At 35.2% G+C, this 26,786-nt stretch overlaps 1 protein-coding gene across 1 annotated transcript in view; it reads right to left on the minus strand.

Annotated features, from left to right (window-relative positions):
* Window positions 1–258: 258 nt before the first annotated feature.
* The window catches only part of LOC123546613 (uncharacterized), a 28,031-nt gene continuing 1,503 nt past the window's right edge, over window positions 259–26,786 (minus strand). Inside the window, exons 2-10 of the mRNA XM_045333042.2 lie at window positions 20,381–20,588; window positions 18,812–18,927; window positions 17,240–17,445; window positions 14,808–14,976; window positions 14,442–14,613; window positions 13,542–13,639; window positions 13,124–13,268; window positions 3,496–3,744; window positions 259–2,859 (exon numbers count right to left, since the gene is read on the minus strand). Coding sequence (XP_045188977.2) covers window positions 2,720–2,859; window positions 3,496–3,744; window positions 13,124–13,268; window positions 13,542–13,639; window positions 14,442–14,613; window positions 14,808–14,976; window positions 17,240–17,445; window positions 18,812–18,927; window positions 20,381–20,588 — 1,503 coding nt within the window. The 3' untranslated portion in view covers window positions 259–2,719. The remainder of the gene's footprint in view (window positions 2,860–3,495; window positions 3,745–13,123; window positions 13,269–13,541; window positions 13,640–14,441; window positions 14,614–14,807; window positions 14,977–17,239; window positions 17,446–18,811; window positions 18,928–20,380; window positions 20,589–26,786) is intronic.

Below are 26,786 nucleotides of genomic sequence, written 5' to 3' on the forward strand. Positions count from 1 at the left end.
CCAACAGAGTTGATCTGGCCTGCTGACATAGTTTAAGATCCCACATGACACATTTTCAAACTTGAGCTAGAGATCATCCATACAAACATTCTGACTAAGTTTCATAAAGATTGGGTTACAACTGTGGCCTCTAGAGTCTTAACAAGCTTTTCTTTTAATTTGACCGGTTGACCTAGTTTTTGATCCAACATGACCCAGATTCAAATTTGACCTAGAGGTCATCAAGACAAATATTTTTACTATTTTTTATGAGTTTAAACTTAAACTGTGGACTCACAGAGTGTTAACAAGATTTTCCTTTGATCAGGCCTACTGACCTAGTTTTTGACTCTACATGACCCAATTTCAATCTTGACCTAGAGATCATCTATACAAACATTTTGACTAAGTTTCATAAAGACTGGATCACAAATGTGGCCTCTTGAGTGTTAACAAGGCAAATGTTGACGGACAGCGCACGACAGACGCCGGACAATGACCGGTCGTAATAGCTCACCTTGAGCACTTTGTGCCCTGGTGAGCTAAACATGGGACCACCTAGAGATGATTCCATGTAAATGCACTCCATGTCACTGATTTCTATCAATATGTCAAATATAAAGTCAATGCCTTACAAAGTATTAAAGTTATACCCTTGACAAAGTTTTCAAACAAGAGGGTCACGATGACCCTATATCGCTCACCAGTTAAACTTGACCTTTACATCGTCAAGATAAACATTCTGACCAAGTTTCATGAAGACAGGGTCATAAATGTGGCCTCTACAGTGTTAATAACGTTTTCTTTGATTCGAGTGGAGACCTAGTTTTTGACCCCACATGACCCAGTTTCAAACTTGGCATGGGAATCATCAAGATAAACATTCTTACCAAGTTGCATGAAAACAGAGTCATTAATATTGCCCATAGAGTATTAACAAGCTTTACCTTTGAATTGAGCGGGTGACCTAGGTTTTGACCCCATAAAACCCAGTTTCAAACCTGGCCTAGGAATCATCAAGATAACATTTTGACCAAGTTTCATGAAGATATGGACATAAATGTGGCCGCAAGAGTGTTAACAAGCTTTTCCTTTGAATTGACCTTGTGACCTAGTTTTTTACCCCACATGAATCAGTTTCGAAATGGGCCTAGAGATCATCAAGATAAACATTCTGTGCAAGCTTGTATCAAATCAAAGCATAAATGAAACCTCTATATGACTGAAAGGGCAAAAATAGAAAATTTTGCCCCATTCAGGGGCAGTAACTCTAGAACCCATGATGGAATCTAGCCGGTTATTGCAAGGAACCGAGATCTTATTGTGACTTAAGTTGTGTGTAAGTTTTGTTAAAATTGGATGTAAAATTTCACTTCTACTGCGTTCACAAGGTAAAAATTAACTAATTTTGGCTCTTTCACGAGTCAATCAGGGGCATTAACTCCAGAACCTATAATTGGATAAGATATATTGTTGCTAAAGATATTGTGCAAGTTTATATCAAATCAAACCATAAATGAAGTATCTATATTATTCCAAAAGCCAAAATAGCAAATTTTGGCCCTTTGTAGGGTCCATAACTCTGGAACACATGAAGGGATCTGGCCAGTTTTCGAACAGAACCGAGATATTATGCCAATACAAGTTGTGTGTAAGTTAGTTTTATTAAAATCCATTGCAAAATGTGGTCTCTTTCATGTTAACAAGCCAAAATATCAAATTTTGGTTCTTTAAGGGCCATAACTCTGGAACCTATGATGGAATCTGGCTAGTTTTTGAAAAGCACTAAGATATTATGCCAATAAAAGTTGTGTGCAAGTTTGATTAAATTGATTGCAAAATGTGGTCTCTATCGTGTTCACAAGAAATTGTTAACGGACGGACGACGGACAAAATGCGATCACAAAAGCTTTTAGCTAAAAAGGGAGATAATTCAAAGATTGTACCACCCAAAGTTATGGTTCCTTGTCATTACACTCCTTCTCATTGAGCTCTGACAATATATAAAGTATCAAGCCAATACCTAACATAGTATTCGAGTTATGCCTTTGACAAGGTTTTCAAAACAAGGAAAATAACTCAAAAATGGGACCACCTAGAGTTATGGTTCCTTGACACTGTATTCCCTCTCACTGATCTCTATCAATATATAAAGTATCAAGTCAATACCTTTCATAGTATTTGAGTTATATCCTGGACAAGTTTTTCAAAAAAGGAAGATAATTCAAAAATGTGACCACCTAGAGTTATGGTTCCTTGTCACTGCTCTTCCTCGAACATTGTGTAAAGTTACAATTTGGAATCTTCAATAATTTCTGAGTTATATTTCGGATAAGAAGTGTGATGGACAGATGGACTGACGCGCGGACATACGAGCGTACGGACTTGTACGAACAGCAGCAACGCTATATGCTCCCCACATAAATGTGTGAGGGCATAATAAACTTGTATGAAAATTAAAACAACTACCATTCAACTCACTTACTGTAATCTCATCTGTATAAAACCTGATTACTAAAATACTAGTCATACATATAGAAGTATTAAGTATTTTTGTTCCGTACTATAATTTTCATACTAGGTTTTGATTATTAAACATCTTTTACAATACCTTTCTAAGACACAGGTTTCTTCAATTTTAGTGTTTACATTCAGAATGCTGATCATGACTTCATGTGATAAAGTCTAAATGTCCTGTAATTCCAAGTATAATACACATTTTATAATCCAATTTCCGGATTTATGAAGCTGGCTTCTGTCCTCTATATGCTTTTGCTTTCTCTCTCAATGTTTTACGTAATATTTTCCCAGAGGGTGTTCTTGGTATTTCCGTGACAAACTCTACACCTCCTCTGAGTTTCATGTGTGGAGCCACTAGACCTACAGAGGAAAAGAAAAAAAATCAGGTGTTTAATCTGTATTCATTTTTCTCTTTTAATCAGCTGTTCAAATTTGTACCACGCTACTGTCCAATATGCTTCCGTATTGGATGCAATATATTCCATAGTGAATGATGCAATGACTTTGTTCAAATCTCTTAATATTAACTATGCAATTAAAGCCATTTACTGATAAACTCGCCAATTAGCTTGTCCAGTATGTTTTAATGGGTACTTGTCCAGATATATTCTATAGAACGTCGTTTCACAACCTAACAGTATTCAACTGTACCAGATGATTAAGTTGTGTTTGTACTGGTATAAGTAAGTTTGACTGAGATATACTGAAACTTATTCAAATTATTCACAATACAATTACATGTGAAAAATGGTCGAGATAAGGCAGTGCTGATCTCTGTGAGGTTCAAACCATCAACCAGACCTGTTTAGCTTACCTCCTTACCGATTCTGTAATCACTCCGTTTAACATCAGATATGAAATTCTATATTTTATGATATGCTTATTTGATCAGTTTTATGAGTCTATTCAGTTAGCTTAATGAACTAAGCTCAAGATTTCTACTAGGTCGGATCTAGACTCGAACCTCTTGTGAGGAGGGCTATGAATTAAATATACCATTGACATATTCAACAAGTTCCTCTTCAGTAACTTCCTTTCCTGCTTTTCTCACAACATAAGCCCTTGGCAGCTCTCCAGCATCTTCGTCCGGTAAACCGACAACACCAGTGTCAGCAACAGCATCATGACGCAGCAAAACATCTTCCAGTGATGCTGGTGCTACTTGGAAACCTTTATATTTGATCAATTCCTTTAGTCTGTCGACAATGAACAAATAACCATCTTCATCCTCACAGCCAATATCACCTGAAGTTCATGATAAAATCACTGATATAAACACTGATATAAATAGAGATTGTTTTTCACGAAAAACCTATGTCTTCCATCACTTACCATGCATAAATAGCTAAATGTCATAAATTAAGGGCTAAAACTCCAGGGAAAACCACTGAACAAAAACATTTCAACAATACACAACTAGGCTTGGCAGTGGTTACCCCTGTGAAATTCGGTGGCACAGATCAAAGAATTTGACAAAAAATCAAGGGTCAAAACTCTATTGAAAATTATTTAATCAGAACATGACAAAAATATGCACAACTAAGCTTCACACTAATCACTCAAGGGATTTAGTGAATTCAGCTAATTGTGTACAGCAAGTGGTGTAAACACTGCAAAATATGACAAATTATGGGCCATAACTCTGAGAACACGCTGATGACATATATAACAAAGCTTGGCACTGATAACTCTTGTAAGGTTGGGTGAAAATCTGCACAACGGTGTGAGAAAAGTAGCCGGACCTAAATCACTGAACCAGAACATGCCGAAAATATGTATAATAAGACTTGACACTGATCAATTCCTTAAAGTTCGATGGAAATCCCTACCGCTCATACATTAGAATTGGCTAAAACATAAAAAATATGGCGGATCAAGAGCTATAACTTTGCTGAAAAACACTGAACCAGAACATGCCCGCGATATGCACAACTTAGCTTGATCAGTTTTATGAAATTTGGTGTAATCCCTCTTGGATGTATCGGAGCTTTGCCCAGACAAGGTAAAATATTACCTCAAGGGCCATAAGTCTGCTGCAAATCACTAAACTGGAACATGCTGATGAAATGTACAACTAGGCTTGGCACTGATAACTCCTGTAGGTTTGGTGGAAATAATCCCCAAATAGGACAAGAAATTTGGCAAAACATCACAACATTTGATGAATCAAGGGTCATACCTCCACTGAAAATCATTGAACTAGAAAACGCCAATGATATGCACATCTAAGTTTGGCTATGATCACTCATGTGAAGTTTGGTGTAATTCCATCCAGTGGTGTTGCAGGAGTTGCGAAGACCAACTTTGTGATATACAGACGGACAGTCTGACAGCACTTAATCAATAGTGTCTCCTCCACTACATGTGGGAGGCATAATACACTTGGAGGCCAGTCTCAAACTCCAACATCTGACTGAGTGATTCTGAGCTCAAATTTGAATTGATCAATGGCAAAGTTTCATCATAAAACTGGTCTCCTAACTCATCTTTATAACATTTAGCTTGATTGTTTTTGTATTTTATTCATAAATTACGAATCATCATAAAAAACTTCTTAAATATGTTTCTATGAATGCCGGTCACCACATGCCAGTTTCTAGTTGCTTTTATTGCCAGCTGCTAGATGCCACTCTTGCTAGTTCCTAGTTGCGTCAGTGCAGTTCACGTCTTCCGTTTGACTCTGTCAATTCTTAATCAATTTCACTTATTTTAGAATAAGTTTGAGCACTGACTACTGCTAGGTGATAAATATTTATCCTCTTAACATTAACTAACCTCCTTATTCAAAATTTTACCATCGCCAAAACAGTTTTTGTGTGATGTAAAACTGAACTGGGACACTGTTCAAATAGTCCGCCATTTTGTCTGCCTACTTCCGGTCCGGTTTGTTTACATTTTCCAAGGACAATATATAGCCAAATAACAGGTATTCTTCTGTTTATTGCCATCAATATCTATAGAATTGGTCTTCAGAACCAACTACTACTCTACAATAGACCCTGTCCAGAATGAAAGCAAGGCTGTGCAAAAGGATCTCTGAATCTTCCTCTCTGTTAGGAAATCTTTTCCAGGACCACTGCCCCTGGCAAGAAAAAGGTATCAAATTAGAGATACCAGAAATTTGATATTTATCCATTGCTTGCTCGCTACACATATCGGATGTTGAGAACCTTGGTTCTAAATGATCATGTGGCACTTGCAAAAAGAAAGTCACGTAGACTTGTAAAGCAATAGTTTGTGACAACTGTAGTAAATGGTTCCACATGGTCTGCCGAGGACTAGGAAATGATACGTATGACCAACTGCCTTCTAGCTTTGCGTGGCAGTGTCGCTGTTGTGACATCTGAATTACACAACCAATCTATCAGACTCGCTCATTTCCCTGAGTAATACGTCATCATTCAGCCCTCTCGATGATATACCTGCATATGATCCTGTCACAATACCTTCTAAACACCCATGCAATTCTAACCCTATTAACCCACCTAAAGCCTCTTTAACCACCAAGTCTGCAGGAAAGCCCAAAGGCAAACGCCCAAAACCACTAGGTAACAATTAACGTCTCTCAGTTCTCAATATCAACTGCATATCAGTCAGAAATAAGATCCGGGAACTCCACCAGGTTATCGCCCAAACCAAGGCTGAGGTCATTTTTTCTGAATGAAACTTGATTAACACCAGAAACTAGAACATATGAAATCTCCCCCAGCAGTCTTAATCACACGGTCTACAGAGATGATAGGTCATACTCAAAAGGCGGAGGTGTCCTCCTTGCTGTAAGCAACAGGTTACTAAGTCAAGACTAGCCCAACCTAAAAACTGATTGCAATATAATTTGGTCCAAGATCTCCATCACTGGACTAAAAGACATATATGTTTCATCATATTATAAGCCACATGAAAATGAATTGAATTGTGGACATCAGTATCCAAAATCCCTAAGAATAGTCACATTTGGATTTTCGGAGATTATAAACTTCCCAATATGGATTGGGAAACCCAGTCACCTATCCAAACATGTAAATTCAAAGATATGTATGAGTCTTTCTCCGAAAATCTCACAAATTTCAACCTAGAATAAATGGTCAAACTCCCCAAACGAGATAAAACATACTTGACCTCTACCTCACAAATAATCTCTCTGTTGTCCACAAAATTCAGAAACTCCCAAGTTTAGGTTCTTCTGATCATGACATTGTCCATCATGAACTCAATCAAAAAAGAGGCCGTCCAATCCAGGTTAAAAGACCCACTAAGTCATATAAATATGTCGACTGGTCCAATTTCAAGAAGGACTTAAAACAGTTCTCCGAGGAATGTCTCCAGTGTAAGCACACTTATCTAAATACCTCTTGGAAAAGTTTCAAGGAAGAAATAATTAGGTTAGGTGCAAAGTATATCCCGTCCAGATCAAGCAAATCTCGTCAAGACCTCCCTTGGGTTACTCATGAAATTGTCAAACTTATTAGGAAAAGGGACAAACTTTATAAAAAGATCAAAAGGTCAACTTCCAAGAACCCAGAAAATGGCAAGGCATTCAAAACTCACATGACGGTCATCCAAAGTAAAATTAGGAATGCATATTGGTCATATTTGGACTCGGTTATATTTAGCGACAGCTCAAACATAGGTCGAAAGAAAACAAAAATTCGTTCATCAAACATAACGAAACAGAAAACAGTGCTGTCTCCCCTCTGTTCAGTAATGGTATTATCCATTCTGACCCAATTACCAAGGTCAATATATTTAACAAACAGTTTGAGTCTGTCTTCTCTAAACCCCAGCCCCTTAGTCTTAAACAACTTGCAAAGAGTGAAGTATCCAAACTCCTACATCCACCCATGATTCCAATAGATATCCCAGTCCAGGGCTTTGATAAACTGTTAACTGGTCTCGACCCAAATAAGGCATCAGGTCCGGACGAAATCTCCCCTAGGGTACTAAAGGAACTGCACAGTGAGGTTGCCCCCATGCTTACGCACATATTTCAATTGTCACTAGACACAGGCAATGTCCCCGATAATTGGAGACATGCGGTTATCTTCCCTGTCTACAAAAAAGGTATAAGTCCAAGGCTAGTAATTAGAGAGTTTGAGATTTCAACCTTCGCCTTCCCCTTCAACGTCTCTTGCGAAGTTAACGTATCAAGTTGAAGTTCGATTTAAATTCCTTGAGATTTCAAACATTAGAATGAACCTGACTTCTTTTAATCCGCCTATTCAATTTATCCATAATTATGATCGTTTTTTTTTTCGTTCATTTTGATACCAATTGTCCGAAAGGGCAGGAATTTTACAAGAGGTTTTAAAAATGAAAAAATGAAATTAAATAAAAAAAAAAAAAAAACAACATTTCAATTAATGTAATCATCGCATGGATATTAGAGCGATTACCAAAAAAAAAAAAAAAAAACAACAAAAAACAAAAAAAAAAAAAAACAAAAAAAAAAAAAACAAACAAACGATAAAACAATGTAAACAATGTAAAAACTCGTTAGTGTTGCTCCAATTGCATCAAATACATAGAGGATATTTGTTTGTTTTGAGTGAATATGGAATATATCTCACTGAGAAGTGAGAAAATTTCAAATATTTTCACGAGCGCGTAGCGCAAGTGAAAATGTGAAAATTTTCTCACTTCGAGGTGAGATATATTCCATATTCACGAAAAACAAACAAATTTTCTTTTTATTTTATGCTCAATTACGTTGAGATGTGCATTTTGCAGCTGTTTTAATCTCAGCGCGGGAAACAGACGCGCGTAAACAGACATGACGTCAGACGTGTTGTGACGTTATAAAGACGCATGCAACATAAAGTTCCATTTTGTTTTATTTTTTGCTGCATAACGGTATGAAGTTCTCTTTAAGTAAAATAATTTGAATCGAGAAATATACTATAAAGAACAAAGTGCGACTAAGTTTTCATCCTGTTTTAAGCAAATAATTTAAAATTCATACACAATGTAATGAGGGGGCGGAGCTATATCTCTCACAGTGTGAAAATATAGATTTCATATTTTCACAGTGTGAGTGATGAGATATGAAAATATTTAACTGATATAATACAGTATTTCATTAGTTAGCATAAAATAAAATTGCATTTGTTTATATTGTGATATCAATATACATGTTTGTTCAAATATACATATTGGAAATTGTTATGAGTTGTCTCCCCTCTCACTTGTCGCACAATAAAGTGTACATCTTGCCATTGCAATAGGTGTTTGTTATTTTGTGGGTAGTCTTCTTAAGACTAAAAATGATTATTACATACCTAAAATTATTTTCCATTGGGTTTCAATGGACCGCGATCGTGCAATATTTTTCCATATCAAGACGTTGAACGCTTTCATATCGGACTAGTCCCAGTCCGTGACTCTAGTTACCTCCCCTGACGGTGTGTCCATTGCGGATCTCGTTTCTTTAGATTTTTATTGCTATTGTGTGTTTGTTAAATTTGTAATTTATGCAACATTTTGTTTACTTTTACACTTTGATTAATCTGACCTATTAGATAATGGCACGTAGTAATTTATCAGACTGAAATGAAATGAAAGTTATAATTACGTCATGAGTTGGACTAATATAGGACGTGGAATGTTTTCTTAACGTTGTAATGGAAAGAATCGCGTAACGTTCATGGCGTCCACGCGCACGTTGCGACAACAAGTTGACGTCATTTTCGCGAAAAATATTAATGCGCGTCAGTTTGATTTGTTTATTGCGTTTTCGGAGATTTTTTTTCCGTATTTTTTTCCTGTCTTCCGTGACAGAACGATAACTTAGATATAAATTAATCATTTGATAGCGGATATGTAATAAAAAGGTTTTCAACTTTGTATGTGGATATATGCACTCGTTCTTTCGCGGACAATATTGCACTCCTAAAGTCGCGCAGTATTATCGCTGCAGAACTCGTGCATATATTCACATACAAAGTTAATAACCTATAATGATCATATCAACTTGATAATGACACTCTGTATGACTCTGTATAATGCCAAACTCTCAGACAGCACAATATGATTTTAATATATTATTTTATAAGTACAGCCTCTGTGGATCCAGAAATTTTGGTTATAGGGACACCAACATTAAAGAGGAGGTCACCCATTTCAGGGAGGGTGGGGGGGGGAGGGTGGTAGGGGTAGGGTAGGTTCTCACCGAGTTTCAAGACCGACTTTCTTTGTAAAATGTAAGAATCAAAGGGGGAATTAACCCACACTGTCCCTCTGCCAGGCTCTGGTTCCGTGCATTTAAAGAATGGAGTTATCCCATACGGCTAACAGGAAACGTCTCTCATCATGATATCATAGATCTGAAATTGTCTGATACTTCAGAAGAATGTTCTGTCTTACTAGTACCATTTTATGTTTATAATTAAAACGCAATTGTCGTATTAAGTGTCCGACAGAAACAGGTTGATTTTATTTGGATGTGAAAATAAAATGTTCCACCAAATGATAATCGCGCGTAATTATTTATTTTTCAAGTAAAATGACTGTCATGCCATGTGCCTCGATCCAGATTTCAGTCTTTGATGCCGAGTATGTTGACAGAGTAGATGTAAAAAGAATGAAGTTTCGACTTTCGTGATATCACATCTTCGGACGTTCAAAACTTCACTTCATACGACAAAAAGGCCCATCTGGTATAATCGATACCGCCTGGGGACACAAATATGCCGTAGAAGTTAAAGTTTGAAGAAAATCTCAAAGTTTCTCAAAATCAGTTGATAACTTCATACTTCCAGGTTCAATTCAATGTATTTAAATAAAATCATTAGCCATACAAAACTTCATTATCCTTATACCTATTGATAGTGTTTCGCATCAAATTTAGTCTAATTATATATATGGATAATCAAAAAACCTTATTAAGCAGAAATCCTGAAACTAAGCTTTTTATTTCGCATAGTAATAAAGAGAAGTCTTAGACTTACGTGATATTATATGGAAAACTTTAGCAGCAACGTGTGATATAAATAAAATACACACATATCGGTGACGTTTTACCCAAAATATATATGAGAGACGTTGAAGGGGAAGGCGAAGTTTGAAATCTCAAACTCTGTATTATCGTCCCATCTCACTTACATAGCATAGCATCAAAACTCCTTGAACATATCCTAGTCTCTAATATCGTGTCCTAATTTGACTCCTACAACATTCTCAGCCCAAAGCAGCATGGGTTCAGGTCAAAACACAGCTGCGAGACTCAACTCATAGGTTTCACACAAGAAACTGCTGATGCCCTAGACCTAGGCCAGCAATCTGATGTCATTTTCATGGATTTCAGTAAAGCCTTCGACAAGGCCGATCACTACAAGCTACTCAAACTCGAACGTTTAGGCATATATAGCAAGGTCACATTATGGAACCAATCATTTTTAAGTAAAAGGTCACAACAAGTTCTTGTCGAAGGCAAGTCTTCAGATAGGTTACCAGTTCTTCCAGAGGTTCCCCAGGGTTCAGTCCAAGGCCCCGCCTCTTTCTTGCAAACATTAATGACCATCCCGATATTGTCAAATGTAGGTTCCGCCTATTCGCTGATGACACTCGTTTACCTTTCCATCTTATCTCCGTCTTCAGCAGAAAGCTTACAGCATGATTTGCATTTATTAGAGTTATGGGAACAGGATTTGGCCATGGAGTTTAATCCTGATAAGTGTGAGATCCTAAGGATACATAGGAAGAGAAAACCTGTCCTTTACCCCTCCAGGTTACACAATACCCTACTTAAATCAGCAGAACCATCCAAATACTTAGGTGTCACTGTAAGTAAGGATCTCAACTGGGCACCCCACATAAACAATATCACCTCCAAGGCCAATAATACCCTCCAATTCGTTAATAGGATTGTTAAAACTAATAATGCACAGGTCAAAGAAACTGCATATAAAACTTACGTCCGTCCCCAGGTAGAGTATAGTTCTATAGTCAGGTGTCGTTGGCAGAAATACCTTATAAATAAAGTAGAAATGGTCCAAAGGTCAGTTGTACGTTATGTAATAAATGACTACAGTAACACCAGTAGTGTCATAGACATGATCAACACTCTCAACTGGAAAACGCTTGAACAACATAGAAACCATGCCTCCAAGATCATGTTCTATGAAATAAGAACCAACCTTGTAGCAGTGGATTACCATCATCTCCTCCATATTAGAAATCTGAATTACTTAATCCCACATTCTAAGACCAACTACCATGATACATCCTTCTTCCCAAGAACCATCAGGCTATGGAACAGTCTCCCGATAAATGTCCAGTCAAAACCATGTCTACCAGTTTTTGTCGGTAGACTTGACTCATGCTCTTTGTAGACCGGTGCATATTGCTTTTAACCTTAGACCTGTAGATAAACTTTGAATCCCCATGCACATTACATGTCTTTTAAACTAACAACTGCTCATGACAAGCGCCTGCCAATTGTAAATTGTAATCAGTATTGATCTTACGGCAGTTTAAATTGAAGTTGCTACTTGCCAGTCCAATAAGGAAAAGTGCTTATAATATATTTATTTTGGGTAAATTACTGCAAATAAAAACTTGTTTTATAAAAAAATAACAATATCTGAAAGTTTGTGACAAACAAAACAATATCTGTTCGTCTGTCTGTACATAATTTAGAATAAAAGCTGCATTTCCGGACTTTTCTGTATAAAAAATGTCCGTGTTTTTCATTAACTAAATAATTGTAGAATGTTCCAAACAAAAGATTTTTTAATGAAATAAATTTTATAAATTAAATCTAAACATCGAACATCAGGTTGGATATGACTCCTCTGACAAGGTCCACCCCTCTATTTAATATGTGAAGAGGTATGCCTAACGAAAAATGGTACATTTTGAGATGGTCCCCATGTCGGCGGTAAAAGTATAAAAATTACATATCTGTTTAGACAATGTTTAGATTTAATTTATAAAAGTTATCTCATTCTTAAATTATTTGAAGTTAATGAAAAACACTGACGCGTACGGAAATACAGCTTTTATCCTAAATTACGTACAGACGGACGAACAGATGTTGTCTTTTTTTGTCACATATTTTTAGATACTGTCATTTTCGATCAACACAAGTTTTTATTTGCTGTTATTTATCCAAACTAAATATTTTATAAGCACCTTTTCCTTATTGGACTGGCAAGTAGCAACTAGCAAGTGACAACTGGCAACTGGCAAATAGCAACTAGTAACTGGCAATTCATGACCAGCACTCCATATGTTTCTATAGTTCAAATCATTAAGTTGTTGTTTGTACAGTACCATTGTATTTCATTTACATATTGTAGTCAGTCAAGCCACTAATTAAGCTACAAATTGAGTTTTGTACCAGCATAAATTGGGTTTCCAGAAATATATGTCATGTTCTCACATGAATCAGAAGTGGATAATGTCTATTATGTTGCATGACCTTTTTATTTGGACCTTTTTATTTGTCACAGAGAACTCTTGCCTACCTTATCAGAAATATAATTCCAGAAAAAAATGTCCAATTTTTCCTAAAATATTTTGCTGGTTATTATACAAAACGCTTGACAGTGGCTTAGAGCATGTTTTATTCCATTTAAAGAATGACATTGACAAATGTTCTATAAAGATATAAATGAAAACTGAGTACCAGTTTTGGCCCAACCATCTTCTGTGAAGAAGGTTTTAGTTTCTTCTGGTGCGTTGAGATAGCCAAGGCACACCTGAGGTCCTCTGATCCAAATTTCCCCTTCCTCATATGCATCACAGGTCTTGCCTGTGTCTACATCCACTATCTGAACATATACATACATTTAATTGGCTTCAAGCGTAAATATAACATCTATTAGCTCCTACTTGATCTTTGAAACGAACTATTTAATTTCTGAAAATGATTTATTTATGTCTTAAATATTTTCAGCCAAAAGCTATGATTTATAGTAACAACCATTTTTTCATTTACCGTAAATCAGCACAACTGAAATTCCAACAAAATAATTTTTAGTGTGAAAAAATTGACTGTTACAGTAATGAATATTCAAGCTAGAGATTTTTTTGCAATACAATACCTTCATCTCTACCAAAGGAAGAAGTTTTCCCACAGATTTATATTTAAACGTGCCCTTCCCATTTAAATGTGTTACACCAATTTCTGTCATTCCATATCCTGAAAGACAAGAAAAACACCAAAAGTCAAGGAATAAAATTATTGGGACACTCATGAATGTAACTATACATTTATAGAGTTCCTATACAATGACAAAGTCCAAACAAAGTAGCTGTTTTTGTTGCATCCGAGAAATCTTACAAAAGGGAATTTTAATGAATTTACAAAATTCATGACAGGTTCAGCACCAATTCCTTTTTAATTATATAGGACAGCAGTGGTCTAGAGGTAACAGCTTGTGACGGGATTGCATCTCCTTGTACATCTTGTGGAAAATCAGTACTGGGTCAAAGAAATAAAACAAAGAAGTGCAGCCGCTGAAAGCAGATTTGTCATTGGACAACATCAATATTAAGCTCAGGAGCAGCCAATCAGATTCTAAGGTTTTGAGACTGGTCTTCAGTCATTTAACCATGGATGCAGTACAATTTTTTCTCAGGAGGGGGGCCTCCCAGGCCGAGTGGTTAAGATCCCTGACTTTGATTCACTTGTCCCTCACCGATATGGGTTCGAGCCTCACTCGGGGCGGTGAATTCTTCATGTGAGGAAGCCATCCAGCTGGCTAACCGAATGTTGATGGTTCTACCTAGGTGCCAGTCTATAGTGAAATAATGCAAAAAGGGGCACTTGGGGTCTTCCTTATTCATGTAAAACTGGAAAGTCGCCGTATGCCCTATACTTGTGTCGGTGTGATGTTAAACCAAACAATTTTTTCTAGGTTAAGAGGACATGAGGGAGACTTAAAATGCTACAAGTTTTCTCCACTATAGACTATACTACTTCTTTTAAGACCAAGAGTTACCTTGGTTAATACAGGGTAGTTTCAGCTTGGTTTTCACAACATCTTCTATTTCCTTGCTAAGGGGGGCAGCACCACATATTGCAACCTTCACTGAGGATAAATCATACTCTGACACTTTAGGATACTTAGCAAACATTACCATTATAGGTGGTACCGTGTGTATGGTGCTTGGCTGAAAAATAATACAGCGTATACTGGCGAAGATCTAAAACAGTTAAGAAACCCTCAAAAGAACATAGAATGTAAGGATATGTAGGAGTATTCTCTGCTGCATTAGTCGTGAAGTACAATGTCAATGAAAGGGGAAATTAGAAGAAATTTAATCTAGTGACTGTTCTTTACTTGTACTTATTCTCATTAGTTTACCTTGTACTTTTCTATCAGTCTCAGATAATCATCAGGTGAAAACTTCTTCATAATAACAAGCGCTGCCCCTACAAAATGGCTGTACATTCCACACAAATAAAGTCCATATATATGGAACAGTGGAAGGAACATAACCAGGTGATCATCTTTTGGAATCGTTGGTTCAGTACTGTAAATATGATAATACAGTGCCAACACACAGTTTTCAAACATGTGGAACAGTAGGAGTATTAAATCAGGTGATCATCTTCTGGAATCAGTAGAAAAGTACTAAAATATAACTATACAATGTTACAACACAGAGTCACTACATGTGTAACAGTAGAAGAAGTATGAAACCAGTTGATCAACTTCTATATTTTGAAAGACACAAGTACACAAGTAATGTACAAAAAGACATGCATCGTTTGTTGGTTCCTATATTTTACAAAATCAAGGGGAAAACTCTGCACTGTAGTGATCTATATTTGTAATAAATTTCATGAAGATCAATCAATGGGTTACTTTCTTTTGTAGGAATTTATGAACTTTAAAAGAATTAAAGGGCAACAACTCTGCAGTAACTGAAGAGATCTCAATGAAGATGTGCATGCACCACCATCCTATAGTGATCCATCTTTGTGTTAAATTTCATGAAGATCCATCAATGTATTACACAGGGAATTTATGGATTGTAAAATAATCAAAGGGTAATAACTCTGGTTAATGAAGTGATCCTGATAAAATTGTATGTGCACTACAGCCTCTACATCTGTGTAAAGTTTCATGAAGGTCCATCACTAGGTCACTAAGATAAATAAAGAATCCATTTTCTTACCAAATCAAAGGGAAAAACTCTGCTTTTACTTAGTCAAGGGAGTTAATGCAACATGTGAGCAAAATTCATGTTCTAATCAATTATAATGTGGATTTGGTGATTCTTGTTAAAATACTATTTGAATTATAAGCATTTTCAATTTTTTGTTTTACAAAATCAAGTGGAAAAACTCTGCTTTAACTAGCTAGGTAAAGGGGAATGATATAATATGTGAGCAAAGGTAACATGCTTATTAATCATTATGAGGTTTGGTAATTTTAGTTAAAACACTTTTTGAATTATAAACATTTTCATTTGTTTTACCAAATCAAGGGACGGTGGGGATTTTGTTTTTACTGGGTCAAGGGGGATAATACAACACATGAGCAAAGGTAACATGCTAATTAAATATTATGTGAGGTTTGGTAATTTTAGTTAAAATACTTTTTGGATTATAAGCGTGTTCATTTATTTATTTTACCAAATCAAGGAAAAAACCTGCTTAAGAGGGATAATACACCATATGAGCAAAGGTCATGGGCTAATTGATAATTATGTGAGGTTTTGTGATTCTAGCTGTAATACTTTCTGAATTATAAGTATGTTCAATTTTTTTTTATTCAAACAAATCAAGGGGGAAAACCCTGTCTTTACTAGGTTAAGGGGGATAATACTAAATATAAGCAAAGGTCATGACATTGTACTATTCAACAGTTGTGTGTGGTTTGGTGATTCTAGCTTAACTTTTTTTTCAGTTATAAGTATTTTCAATTTTGGACAGATGGAAAAACAGCCGGACGGACAAGGTCAAAACGATATCCCTCCGCCTTTGGCGATGGATAATAAAGAATAAATTTTTCATACAGTTAATTCAGTTTAGCAGAGAAATTGCACACCAAATAGTTTACATCACAAACCCCAAAATACCATGATTCATTAATTACTAAATATCAACTAGTGTCCAGCTGTCTAGCATTTAAACACTCACAGTTATTTTCGATGTTAATGTGGGAGAAGAAAGGTAATTACATTGGATTCAATTCATAAGGATTATCTCCAGTCATGTTGACTTAATTTACAACTTTGTAACCTAAATCAAGTAAAATGTAATATTTTATAGATATTAAATTGGTATCTGTGTATTGCTAACTTGGGGCTAGTATCATTTGTCACCACATATGCGCAGGCTATTTTAGAAAAGGTATTTCTATCAGTAGCGCATGATCAGACAATTCAGATTTTCCCCTGCTACATAGGAAAGAATAAATGATTAAGTAGCCCACCTAGTTAGCTCAGCAAGTAGTACAAAAGACTATCAACAAGTTGGCCAGTTTAAACATTGGTGAGGTTAATATACTCTATGACAGGATTATGGCAAGAGGATAATATATCAGATGCCGTATCACAAAAACCTCGGATTTCTGTAATGCAGTGTAAATTTATTTCTGAGTGAACAAGTCCGTGCTGATACAGAGTCAGTGAAAACTCTCAATAACTTAATTGTGCAATAACATAACTTATATTCTGTTGAAAAATGGCATTAAACCCGTCTAAGGAGAAAAAACTATGATTTTAATAGAAAATATCCATTTACATTTAAAAATTATAATCCAGTCAAATGCTAACAAAAACTTACTGCATTATCAATGTGTTTGCTACAATAGTATAGTGTGAAATCATTACAGCCTTTGGGAACCCTGTTGTCCCTGAAGATAACATAAAGGCCACAACATCTTTCTTTGGGTCAGCAGAAGGGGTCGTATACTGTCCATCAGAAGAATCTATCAAGGACTGGAATGTCACATGACCCCCTGCAGCCTCTGCCTCACCAAAAACAATCACCTATAAAATATCACAAAAGAATCAAATGATCCAAAGTTTGACAGAAAAAAAGTTAAATCTTCATAGAAAATAACTAACTATAAAACAATATAGTAAAACTAGCCTCATTCCATGAGGGCCATGCATTTTTTAAAAGCCAAAAATTCCAAAGATAACATAACTTATCTAATTTTACCTAGATTTATTAAAAAAAATATTCTGACCGTGTCTGATGTAAATTAGGTAGATCATTAACACACTTTTTCATTAGAAAATGTAGCCTCTATAGTGTCAACTAGGTATTTTGACTGATTTAACCTAGTAACCTAGGTTTTTGGTCCCAGATGACCCAGTTTCATGAGACAAACATTCTGACTAGGTTCTGTGTAGATAAAAGTATAAAATTAAGCCACTACAATATAAACATATTATTCTGTGATTTCACCTTGTGACCTAGTTTTTGACCTTAGATATGCCTATTTCAAACTTGACCGAGATTGTAAAGAGACATAACATTCTGACTGTGCTTAAAATTGATCAAAAAGAAAATACAGCCCCTAGAGTGTTATGGTTTTTCAATGGATTTTAGCCACAGATGACCCAGTTTCAAACACCATCGTGATTTTATTGAGGAAAAACATTCTGACTATGTTTAAAAAATAAGTTGAAATTGTGACCTCAAGATTAGTGTAAACAGTTAAAATGTTAAGAATGCATGATGGACCCCACCCACTTTGCTAAATAGGAGAGCTCAGGATACGGATCACAGGGTCATGATTTCAATCTCAGGGCGAGGTGTATGTTCTCTTTAATGATTTGATAAAAGACACTGTGTCTGAAGTCATTTCCTCCTCCACCGTTGATTCATAACTGCAATTTACTGTTTGAAAACGGTGCAAAACCCAAAACTAAAAACAATGCACGATGTACGACGAGCACAGGGTGATCGCAATAGCTCACCATGAGCAGTTTGTTGTTGTATGTCTTAATCATACACATTATTGTGGCTCACATGACATTACATTTACAACCATTGTATATACTGAGAAAAGTAATCAAGTCCTCTGAAAATTAACATGAGTATTAAACTTAAGAAAGGTCCATGAAAAGACACTTCCGTGCAACTTTGGTGATCATGAATCAAGCAGTTCATAAAACAAAACTGTGATGATCTGTGCTCTCCTATTTAGCTGAGTGGACAGTTGCTTTTTATACTGTCAGAATAGTGCAGTCAAGCAGAACAACTTGAAAAACTTTGCGGAAGGCCAGTTTATAACTTAAAGGCCAATTTATAACTCAGTGATCTTGAAGAAGGACCCGAGTCAGAAAATTCAAATTAAAGTAATTTAGTACATACAGTAATTTTCTTTAAAGTACTTCTTATTACCTTAAGAGCGTCAGTGCTACTGAGATTTTCACTGGCAGCTGACACTTTTGGAAGTAGTTCTGGTATGGTGATCACAAACTTTGTGTTACACTGTTCAAATACTTTCTTCAAATCATCTAGAAAATAAAAACATTGAAACTGTATTTGTCTTAAAAACAAACTAAACTAGAACTATCACTAAAGTTGATGAATGTACCCCCCGCATGCATTGACACAGTACATTGCAATTTGACGCACACAAGATTGCATAATAATGTGGACTGTATGTATATAGACTGTATATATACAGTATAGTAACAAAAAACAAAGTCCCATAACTATGCAGAATATTTATCTAAAAGAACGTAACATGCACCATGCACAACTAGGGTTGGTACTGAACACTTGTGTGAAGTTTCATTAAATTGTGTGCAATGGTTCGGAAGATTAGGCGCGCACAAGATTGCATATGTAGACTGTATGTACATAGTATGTTAACAAGAAACAAAGTCCTATAACTCTGCAATTTTCGTCGTTGAAAGAACCTAACATGCCCCATGCACAACTACTGTTGTTATGATCACTTGTGTGAAGTTTCATTTAATTGTGTCAAGGGGATGAGGAGAGATGGTGCGCACAAGATTGTGTCTATGTATATAGTATAGTAACAAAAAACGAAGTCCCGTAACTCTGCAAACAAATTTTCTGAAAGACCCTAACATGTCCCATGCACAACTACTGTTGTTATTGTTCACTTGTGTGAAATTTCATTAAATTGTGTCAAAGGGATGAGGAGAGATGGTTTGCACAAGATTGTGTCTATGTATATAGTATAGTAATAAAAAACAAAGTCCCATAACTCTGCAATTTTTTTATCTGAAAGAACCTAACATGCCACATGCACAACTACTGTAGTTACTGATCACTTGTATGAAGTTTCATTAAATTGTGTCAATGGGATGAGGAGAGATGGTGCGCACAAGATTGTGTCTATGTATATACTAGAGTAATAAAAAACAAAGTCCCATAACTCTGCAATTTTTTTATCTGAAAGAACTTTACATGCCCCATGCACAACTACTGTTGTAACTGATCACTTGTGTGAAGTTTCATTAAATTGTGTCAAGGGGATGAGGAGAGATGGTGCGCACAAGATTGTGTCTACGGACGGACAGATAGACAGACGGACAGACAGACAGACATACAACCTGAAACCAGTATCACCCCCCCCCCCTTACAACTTTGTTGTCGGGGGATACAATAAATCTTATACTGTACATGCTTAGGTTACTGCCTACATTTCTCAGCATTTTTGTCCTTGCCATGCAGATTGCCAAGACAGCTCCTTCTGAGAAACAATATAAAATTCACTTTAATCTTTAACTTATTTTAGTTGCACTTATTGCAACTACTGATATTTAAATATATGGTCATTTACAGTTACAAATCTATAAAGTACTGCTAAACCTTATCTTTTAAATTCAAAACCACATATTTATGTGTAGTGAGACATCTCAGCAACTTTAAGTAGTATATCAATTTCAACAAACACAAATAATATCAGTATTTAACAAGATATGCTTTGTATACCTGATGTGAACAAAGGGTTCACAGGTTGAAAAGTAGCAGATATCAAAGCAGAGGCATAGAAGGAAATCAAGTAGTCCGGACAATTTGGTGACACAATAGCTATGACATCATCTTTCTTAACTCCAAATTTCTGAAGACCAGCTGCAGCCTTTTCTGTCCTGTCTATTATTTCTGCATATGTAAAACTTTCCTCGGTTGTACTATCAACCTAAACAGAATTATATCAAATTTAACTAGTAACAACAACTGCATGAATGAATAAAACTGTCAGACATTGTGAAAGTATAACATCCTTTTGTTGTCAATCATTCTAAAGTAATATTATTTAGATATGAGAATCATACCAAATTGTCCAAGAAAATGCACTGGACGGTGACTATTTTGGCCCAACAAGAAAAAACCGGAAGAGGCTCAAATAGGTCATATATTACTTACTGTCAATGGAAGACTTAAGAAACTTAGAAAAGTTACTTCCCTTTGATTTACTAACCTGCTGAAACATTTGCAAAGAAGAACAAGACAATATAAACCAATGTCAATTATACTAATTAAAGTATGTATTTTAGATATTTATCACACAAATATGATCGATGTAAACTAAAAAATGGCATTACTTACCTATTATAATAATATTTATTGGTTATTGTTTAATTTAATGCATTTTTATTGATTGATTCCTGTAAATTAATATGGTATACATGGCTAATATGATATACATGGCATTGACACTGAGACCGGTAACAAGAATATTAGCCAATCAAATGCAAGCACAGTAGATGGCGCCACTGTTAGTTGGTTTAAATAGACGAATCAGCTGTTGTTGTCAGAAATTGCTAGAAGCTCTTGGAGTGCAGATCATATAGGACATAGGCTGAATTAATATCTGGGACTTTGGATAAATAACTATTCTTTCCTGACTAGTGTTTTCTATAGTGTAAAGAAAGACCGTGTCACAGATTGACATAGAGTCTACAGGACAGAGAGCAAGGTTCTAGAACGTTGGTTCTAGACACTTATTGAATATGGGGAATATAGGATAAAAGATCGGATACAAAAATTCAAAGGAATCTATGCAGATAATATAGGATAGAGACCTATGCCATAGACCATATATTATTTTATTATATGCCATTTAATTCATAGTTATTTATATCTTTTTAATCTATTGTAGCAATTTTTTGTCTCAAATCATTAGAGTTCGGAAACCCATGCTAAATTAGTATAAGCGTTTTTGAAGTTAAATACTTTAGACTACTGACAAATTGATACACCCTAATCCAATCTGATTCATTACATATATTTAATATTTCTTGAATCATTGGTTAAACAAAATCAACATTGCAAAGGGGCTAGAGGAAAATTGTATATATCTTGCAAAGAGACTGCCCGATACACGCTACACAAAGAAACGCACTCGTATTTCTCTTTCAATTTTTTTTGCAGATTGTGGGGAAGCTGGGTAGGACAGGGAGGCAATGGAGATGGGTAAATCCCAAATAAAATCTCAGGAGCGCAACCGAAAACCAACAAAAAACAATTATGGTGACATATAAAAGATAACTATACAACAGTATGAAACTTTAAACAAACGTATATTGTGTCACAGTTGGACCTATTTATCAAATAATCATCATAACATAAACTTGAATTAGAGGTACCCCCAACTCCTGTTGCTGTACATGGTTTCATGACTCTGTATGAAATATTTTTCAAGATATCTGCAACACAAACTTATAAGCACTTTATGCGTATTTTTCACTAAGTCAATGACCATAACTCAGGTTTAGCTCAGTGAAATCCCAAAGAGAACACCAGGTATATATATAACAATATATGTTTATGACTCTAGGTCAAGTACATTTTGAGATACATGGGACACAATCTTTTAGCTTTTGACTAAGTCAAGGGCCATAACTCCTGTCTGGCTGAGTGATATCTCTAACAAAACCAAAGGTGCACAACTTCACATGCCGAATAATAATGATAATAATATTATTATTATGCATCACTTATATAGCACTCTTTTCATACAAAATGTGTGCGTTCAAAAGTGCTTAACAAAAACATAAAGAACACATACATACATAATATTGATATGGACTATCCAGGGTTTATATATTATTCGGTTCACCGCATGGAAAAATTACCAAATACCAAACGCAACTCTGGTGGTTTATGTTGTTACATAAAAAGTACATATTCCAAATTTGTATCATTATATAAAAGTGACAGTGACGATATATTATGGCTGAAATTTGCTAAAAGCCTATTTAATTTACAAAATGATTTGTATGTTTGCTTATGTTATATTATCCCAGATGGTAGTAGTAGAGAGATTTTTGTAGAAACGGGTGTTTATGACAGAATTTTGACTGATATGTTAAAAATCATTAACGAAACGGATAACTCTTGTGTGTTCCTATTACTTGGAGATTTGAACAGTCGAGTTGGTAACTTACATGATTTTGTTGAAAATGATGATTTAGATTTAAATGTACATATACTACCGGAAGATTATATACAAGATATTGATATTAAAAGGGCTTCTCAAGATACAGTTATAAAAAGAAATGGTAGGCTTCTTATCGACTTTTGTAGAGAAAGCGGCTTACGCATTATGAACGGATGGATAGGTCATGATGCCGGCGTTGGCAGCTACACTTATGTTGGTAGCTCTGGTTGCAGTCTTGTTGACTATATAATTTGCAGCCAGTCGCTTATTGACTTATTTGTTTCTTTTAATGTACATGAGCCTAATATATTATCGGATCAGTGCGCATTGTCGTTCAGACTAAATGTGTTAAATGTAGGACAGGAAACAATTTCTCAGTCTGATGAACACGACAGGATTAAATTTTTGTATAAATGGGACGCGGGTAAGGTCAATGATTACAAACTCAAATTGAATTGCGATGATGTAAAAATACCAATTCATGCTTTGACAGAAACCTTGGATGGTACCGTTAGCTCTTCAGATATAAATCAAAATTTGTTTCAGTTCAGTAAAATAATGGACACTATTTGTGTACCGCTTTTTAAGAGAACTTTTAACGTTAAACCTCATATTTATACCGAAGTAAATAGGCCAAGAGAGGAAAATCCTTGGTTCGATGATGAATGCGATTCAAAAAGAAAGCAGTTTTATGCAGATCTAAATAAATTCAGATGCAACCGGAATGAAAATAACAGAATAAATCTATGTAAATCCAGATCGGAATTTAAAAGAATAATTAGAAATAAAAAATATATGTATAGGAATAAAAACACGAAAAAATTGACTGAGGCTAGGTTTAAAAATGCTAAACTGTATTGGAAGTTGTTGAAAGATGTAAGCTGTAACAATAAAACAAATATAAATGTCAGTAAATTTGCGGAGTATTTTAAATCTATTAACAACCCCGAGGATCACTTTTACCAAGCGGATGAGGATATATTATATTTTAATGAACGTTTTCTAGAAGGAGAAAAGCAGGTTATGTTTTCAGAATTAGATGAAGAAATTACTCTTAGCGAAATAAGTAAGGCTATAAAGCAACTTCGATCGAACACTAGTGGTGGGCCCGATTCATATCTAAACGAATTTTTTATACACGGAACAGACACATTAACTTTGTATTTTCATCGATTGTTTAATACATGTTTACGTACAGGTTATTTTCCCGAAACTTGGTCAGAAGGTTTCATCGTTCCTTTACATAAGAGGGGGTGATATCAATGACCCTGCGTATTATAGAGGCATAACGTTACTTAGTACTTTGGGGAAACTTTTTACACGAATTTTAAACGAAAGACTAAATAGCTGGGCTGAAAAATATTTCGTATATATTGAAGCTCAGGCGGGTTTTCGTAAAGGAATGAGTACTGTAGATAATATATTTATTCTTAATTCACTAATAAGTCATTGTTTTGACAAAGGAGATACACTTTTTGCGCATTTGTGGATTTCAAAAAGGCCTTTGATTTTGTTGTTAGGGATATTCTTTGGTTCAAACTTATCAAATATAGTGTACACGGTAATATACTTAATGTTATTAAATCTATGTATAACAATGTTAAGTCAAAAATAAAAAGCATGGAGTCGTTAAGTGAAAGTTTCTCCTGTTCGCTAGGAGTTAGACAAGGGGAGAGTTTATCTCCCTTTCTATTTAGCATATACATTTTGTATTTAAATGATATTGAAGAGACCTTTTTACTGAAAGGCATTGAAGGGATAGACATTGGTAGCATAAAAATTTGTTTATTGTTATATGCAGATGATATCATTTTATTTGCGAAAACAGCACATGATCTGCAAGAATCTTTAAACGTTTTAGCCGAATATTGTGATAGATGGAAACTAACTGTTAATACAGAAAAGACAAAAGTTATGATTTTTAGAAAAGGGGGAAGGCTAAGCCAAAGTATCAATTTCAGATATAAGAATATTCAGTTAGAAATAGTGAGTAAATTTAAATATCTTGGTATCTTATTTACCTCAGGTGGCTCTTTTAATGAGACTGACAAAATGCTTTCAGGACAGGCACTTAAGGCAATTTTTAAAATGAATAAACATCTTTACAAGTTTACAGATATAGGGCCAAAACATACATTAGATCTTTTTGATAAACTCATCATTCCAATTTTGAATTATTCAAGTGAAGTTTGAAACAGACAGACATTATAATATTATAAAGTATTGGTTGAAAATTAGCAATTGTGACCAGGTTAAATATACTAAACAGGTATATATTTCTTTGAAAAATTGTATGGATCTAAATCCTCGCAAAATAAACTGGGTCTCCAAGGTGAAATTTTTGTTATCAAAATTAGGATTCTATCATGTTTGGCTTGCTCAGAGTGTAGGAGACACAAAGGTTTTTCTTAATATTTTAAAACAACGTCTAAGGGACATTTACATACAGGATTTGAACACATCTATAAATGAATCCAGCCGAGCACTATTTTACAAGAATATATTTAATTTCAGTTTCAGTAATTACTTAACAGTAATAAATATAAGGAAGTTCAGAATAGCATTAACAAGACTGAGGTTGTCATCGCATAGATTGGCTGTTGAGACTGGTAGATGGAGCCGTCCAAATAATATAGCTTATGAAAATAGAATTTGTACTAACTGTCACATATTAGAAGACGAGTATCATTTTGTCATTGAATGTCAGGAGTTTGTAGATTTAAGAAAACAGTATATCAGGAAGTATTTCTGGCATCATCCAAGTTATTTTAAATTTTTGCAATTATTTAATAATGAAATTAGTAAAGATACTCGTAATCTCGCAACGTATATCTTTAAAGCTTTTGAAAAAAGGAGGTATCTAAATAGATAAATTCTAATGTTTAAGTAGCTAATACACATGCTTGGGTTATCAAAATTGTCTCTCCCAAAGCTGTGTTATTACTGATGCCTATGAATTACTGAAACAATTGTTAAACTTGTATTTACATATCTGCTATCTTGCCATACATGTCATATCTATTACTTTGTATGTATATTGAAGATATGCTGGTGGATCTTGTTTGATTTATTGCATAATAAAGATTCTTCTTCTTCTTCTTATAACATGTGTGAAAGAGATGCGTTTTCAAAGATTTTTTAAATGCGGACAGTGAGCTTGAATCTCTGATGCTTGCTGGGAGGGCATTCCAAAGGCTTGAAACTTCTGCCACCATACTTTACTGTTCGACTCCTCGGTACAACCACAGGCACCGGGCCATTTGCCGACATTAGGTCTCTACGAGGCTTGTACATGTCCAGCAAATCGATAATGTACTTGGGAGATTCATTGTGGATGGCTTTGTATGTAAGACAGTGTCAAGATTTTGAACTCAATGCGATGCTTAACCGAAAGCAAATGCAACTCCTTCAAGACCGGCGTGATGTAATCGTAGCGTGTAGTCTTGGTTATGATGCGGGCCGCTGTGTTTTGTACACATTGAAATTTTTTGTAGTGTGTCTTTGGAAATTCCATACAGTAGCGAGTTACAGTAGTCTACTTTCGATGTAACTAGAGAGTTCACAAGAGACCTGGTAGCATCAGCTGTGATGTACTGCCTAATGTGGCCTATTTATAGTATTCCTGTAATGTTTCATAATCCTGGTTCAAATACATAAGAAATAAATTTATGCAGTTTTTAGGCATATTTTTAACTAATTCAAGGACCTTAAAGGCACTGACCTCCAAATTTGACCAAAAAAAATAATCTTTCTGTCAAATTGAAGTTTGAAGTTATGAACATTAGAATATGAGTTTTTGTTTCTAAAATATTTTTAAAAAAATCCAAATCAAGAAAAGATGACCGCGTCGGGAATCTAACCCCAAACCACCGCGGCAAAATAGACATTTCCAGTCGTCGTAACAAATAGAGCTATAGCGGAATTAGTGAATTATGACTTCAAAATATAGATATT

This window comes from Mercenaria mercenaria, chromosome 9 (genome assembly GCF_021730395.1).
Source record: "Mercenaria mercenaria strain notata chromosome 9, MADL_Memer_1, whole genome shotgun sequence".
Classification (NCBI taxonomy): Eukaryota; Metazoa; Mollusca; class Bivalvia; order Venerida; family Veneridae; genus Mercenaria; species Mercenaria mercenaria.